Here is a 4091-nt window from a genome sequence, read left to right on the forward strand (position 1 = left end):
CGAGCCAAGCCGGGCCGCGGCGGAGCACAGCCCCGCGCCCGGGCGGGCGGCCGCGCGCAGCTCCGTGTATTACCCGCTCGCCGTAGTTCTGCTCCCCGCTGTCGCTCATCGTTTCCCCCCCGCGCGAGCTCTGGGCGACCGCGGCGCCGCCGACCCGACCCGACCCGACCGTCCCAGGCGCGAGCGCTCTCCGCAGCGGAAGTGACGTGCAGGCCGCGCGCGCGCGCGCGTCGTCACCTGACACCCCTCGGCCCCACCTCCTTCCTGTGAATCCTCGGCCCCGCCCCCCGCTGGCTGGCCCCGCCCCCGCTCGCCGGGAGGGGCGGGGCCAGGGCCAGGGGGGGAGCGGTCGCGTTCGTGCTTGCCCGACGTACTTCAGTAACAGTAAACGTGTTCCATGTGGATCATCGTTTTAGAGGCCCCAGATGCAAACCCAAGCAGTGGCACCCAGGGAGGCTTAACCGCCTGTGGGGTCGGCTGTCAGCCCTTCCTCCTGACCGCCTGTGTCGAAATAAAGAAACGCCTCAACTTGGACCCAGTTCTCACTGTGAGCAAGAGAAAGCAAATAAGGAGAAATTTATTTGCATGTTTTTTCAGTGTATGGTATTTTTTCAGAAAATACGATAATTTTGAGCTTTTCATATTTAGGACCTGGCAGCGCTGCCACAGAGAGTCTGTGGCTGAGGCTGTGGGAGCTCCCCAGTGAGGAGCTCAGTTGCAGCTTAGCTGGGGCCAGGAGCAAGGGGCAAGAAGGATGCCCCTAAGTAGTGCGGCCAGGCCAGCAGCGGCTCTCTGGTACGCGCCAAGCCCTTGCGCCGCAGAGTTTGTGTCTGTGGAGGCGCGGGGATGGGCTGAGCTGCCCCAAGCACTGGCATCAGTGCAAGAAGTAGAGGGTCCACGGGGAAAAAGGGGTCAGACACGGGCTTGGAGGAAAGGGGCATTGGTAGCTGCTGGGCACAGGCATGAGGGCACCAGAGCTCCCCAGACCTTCACTGCTGGAAGCTGCAAGTGGGAGAGGAAAAATCCTGGTCAGACCCACTTTGCTGCCTTTCAGCAGCTGCTCCCTGCCACGGTGTGACCCCCTTTTGAGGTGCTGTTGCAGAACATGGCCCAGAGCCCACCAAGCACAGCTTTAACCACAGAAGGAGTGGGCCGCTAAGGGCACATCATTGATTGCATGGGACAGCCAAAAGACTAAACAGGGATGGGAGTGAAGGTCAAAGGTTCAGAACAAGCTGTGCGACAGCCTCCCCCAGGACTACACATGTTGATTTTAGGGGACAACTAAAAGAAAATAGGGACGAGAATGAAGGTCATATGTTCAAAATGAGCAGTGTGACACGGGAGACTGGGCGAGATGGATATAGGGCATTTATATATGTGGTCTGGGAATAGGGGAGTCCGTGAGCCACTCTAAAGCCCCCAGAGCAGGGGTGGGCAAAATGCGGCCCGGGGGCCAGATGTGGCCCGCCAGACCATTCTATCTGGCACACAGGGCCCCTAAAAAATTTAGAAAATTAATATTTATCTGTCCCGGCTGCCTGCTATGTGCCCCTCCCATAAGCAGTTCAGTCTGAATCAAAACCATTAGCATGTGAGAAAAGTGGATTGTGAGGGACAGTTTCAACAGAGTTGAAATACATAGGCCAGTGATCACACACCCCATGCTAATAAGGTGACCCTAGGAAAGAACAATGGTCACAGGCCATGACTCAGTTTCCCTGCTTCCTGCTGAATTGGCCAAGACATCCTTATCTCAGAGGAATGGGTGGGAATACAGAATAAGCATTTTTCACGTTTCGTAAGTTATTTTTTCTCCTCTTCTAAGTAGCCCTAACCATGTGTTGGGAAGGGTGGCATATAAATCAACCATACGTACACATACACACAGCCCTAGTCTACACTAAAAAGGTTTTGCTGATATATAGCTAGATCAGTAGTTCTTAACATTTTTAGACTCAAGGCACCCCTTGGAAAATATCAAATCTTAATCTTCACTCATTTTTTGACTATAGAAAAATAAAAAAGCAATTCTTCTGGTGCAAATAACTCAGAAAGACCACAACAGGTTAGAATGCTTTTAACACTGAATTTCTATTTGAAATCTCTGGGTTTATCTTGTGAATCATGTTTACACACCTAAGACTGCTAAGATTGTGTCACACCCTGCAACACCCTTGGAAGGATCTTAAGCCACCTTGACACCCTGGTTGAGAATCACTGAGCTAGAGATCCAGGCAGAGCCCCCTAGTGGCTATGCAGTTTACACCAGCAAAAGAAATCTATTAATCTGTCTTGTCAGACTTACACCCAGAGGAGAAGGGGTTCCCAATTTAGGTACAGTGGCAAGCTTTGCCCTTGGGGGTGGGGTGGATCAGTGTGAGGGGAGTGTGGGGGAAGGGAGGGAGCCCCTGAGAGCAGGAGGGTGGAAGTAACAAGAGCAGGAAAGGGTGGAGGACAGGAATCTTACCTGCTTTGGGGACTCAATAAAAGTCTTTGCAGCTGCTGCTAGGGCACATAGTCCCCATAAGAGGTGTGCGCTGTTCTGAGATCCCCACTATGTTGGTACCGGCAGCTGATGCCCCATTAGCTCCCTCCTGAGTTACACTACTGCTTAGCTATATCAGTTATTAGGCCTGATGCTGGAAATGGTTGCAGTGTAGACCCAGTCTCAGTCCTGGAACAAAGGTTTGGGGAGTGCTTACATCAATATTTATAAAGCACTAGTTAAATAATCAGTTAAGTTGCATTAAAGCAGAATCACACAATCTTGTCTAGATGTACCCCAATGCAGATCTCTAACAGCCTACCACAGACAGCATCTGAGCTCAAACACAGGTCTAGGTCTTATCTTGACTGGCAGGGAAAAGGGCATCTGTAAAACATGAGTTAGTTAGCACCTTTCAATTAAATGCACTTTCAACTGTGCACCTACCGTAGAAAGGATTTGCTATTTTTCAAATCATGTTAACTAGCCATTTACACTCATTTTGGGGGCATATCTCCTCTCTCTTCAAAAAAAGAATTTACACTGTCTAAACCATGGTTTAAAATAATTAGCTTTGTGTTTTAAATGGAATAATAAAGCAAACAAAGGAAATGCACAGGAACAAAATTAATGATGCAGAAACTGAAAATGTTAGGATGAGCTTACAAAAGTCAAGACAGAGCAAGTAAGGGAAGGCAGATCCTGCAATATACTAAACCAGTAAGTTGTTATTGAAAATAATCATGTTAAAGGATAGTTCTTAATAAACAGTTTTGAAGGTCTGGGTGTGGCTTGGATTACCTGCCCTTTAGGCAGTTTCCTTATGAGTTCATATTACAATATAAACACAGCCCTAAAATACTTCATAGGAAAAATAGCAAAATAATAGAAAAGCTGATGCAAGGTTCAAAGAATAAAGAATCATAGAGTTTATAATTAATGTCGGTCAACATGTTTTATGGCAAATGAGCCTTATCAAACAAACAAGATTTATACTTTGACAAAGATACAAGTCTGGCTGACTTCTAAGATCATTGTATAGTTGTAATAGATTGTATATGATATTTGACTTTGTCATACATGGCACTGCTAAAACTTTGGCACTGGACAATAAAACAGCAAATGGATTAAGAACTGGCTAACTGACAGTTCCTGGAAAGCAGTTGTGGACTTGTCATTGACTAGCTGTATTTCTAGTGATGTTCCTCACTCCAGGACTAGCTCTACACTATGCAATTTTTTCCCCAGTGATTTGGAAGTAAATAGAACATCACTGCTGGTAAAATGTGCAGATAAGCCAAGGGATTGGCAGAATGGAAAATAATCATGAGAACAGGGGAGTCCTACAGAGAAATCTGGAACACTTGATAAACAGGCAAAATTCATTTAAACTCACTCAAAAGTAGAGTGATATGTCTATGAAAAAAGGAAGTAGCTACAGAATGAGGATCACATCTTGGCAAACAGTGAACTGGAAAGATATAGGGGTCCTAATGAACAAGCAATGTCATATAAGCTCCCAGTACTATGCTGTGGTAAAAAGGAAACTGCAGTATCTCACCCCATTCTCATTAAAAAACTAGGGGACTGTGGTGTTGACACC

General features: G+C 47.5%; 1 protein-coding gene across 2 annotated transcripts in view; it reads right to left on the bottom strand.

Moving 5' to 3' along the window:
* TRA2B (transformer 2 beta homolog (Drosophila)) overlaps window positions 1-206 on the bottom strand; it is a 41671-nt gene extending 41465 nt beyond the window's left edge. The window contains exon 1 of one of the 2 annotated variants that reach the window (XM_019512613.1): window positions 74-206. In XM_019512613.1, the coding sequence (XP_019368158.1) occupies window positions 74-109 (36 nt within the window). In that variant the 5' untranslated portion in view covers window positions 110-206. The remainder of the gene's footprint in view (window positions 1-73) is intronic. The other variant, XM_019512620.1, reaches the window with a different exon arrangement.
* Window positions 207-4091: the final 3885 nt, after the last annotated feature.

The sequence above is a fragment of the Gavialis gangeticus genome, unplaced genomic scaffold (assembly GCF_001723915.1).
Source record: "Gavialis gangeticus isolate Ggan-Ray unplaced genomic scaffold, GavGan_comp1, whole genome shotgun sequence".
In the NCBI taxonomy this organism is placed as follows: Eukaryota; Metazoa; Chordata; order Crocodylia; family Gavialidae; genus Gavialis; species Gavialis gangeticus.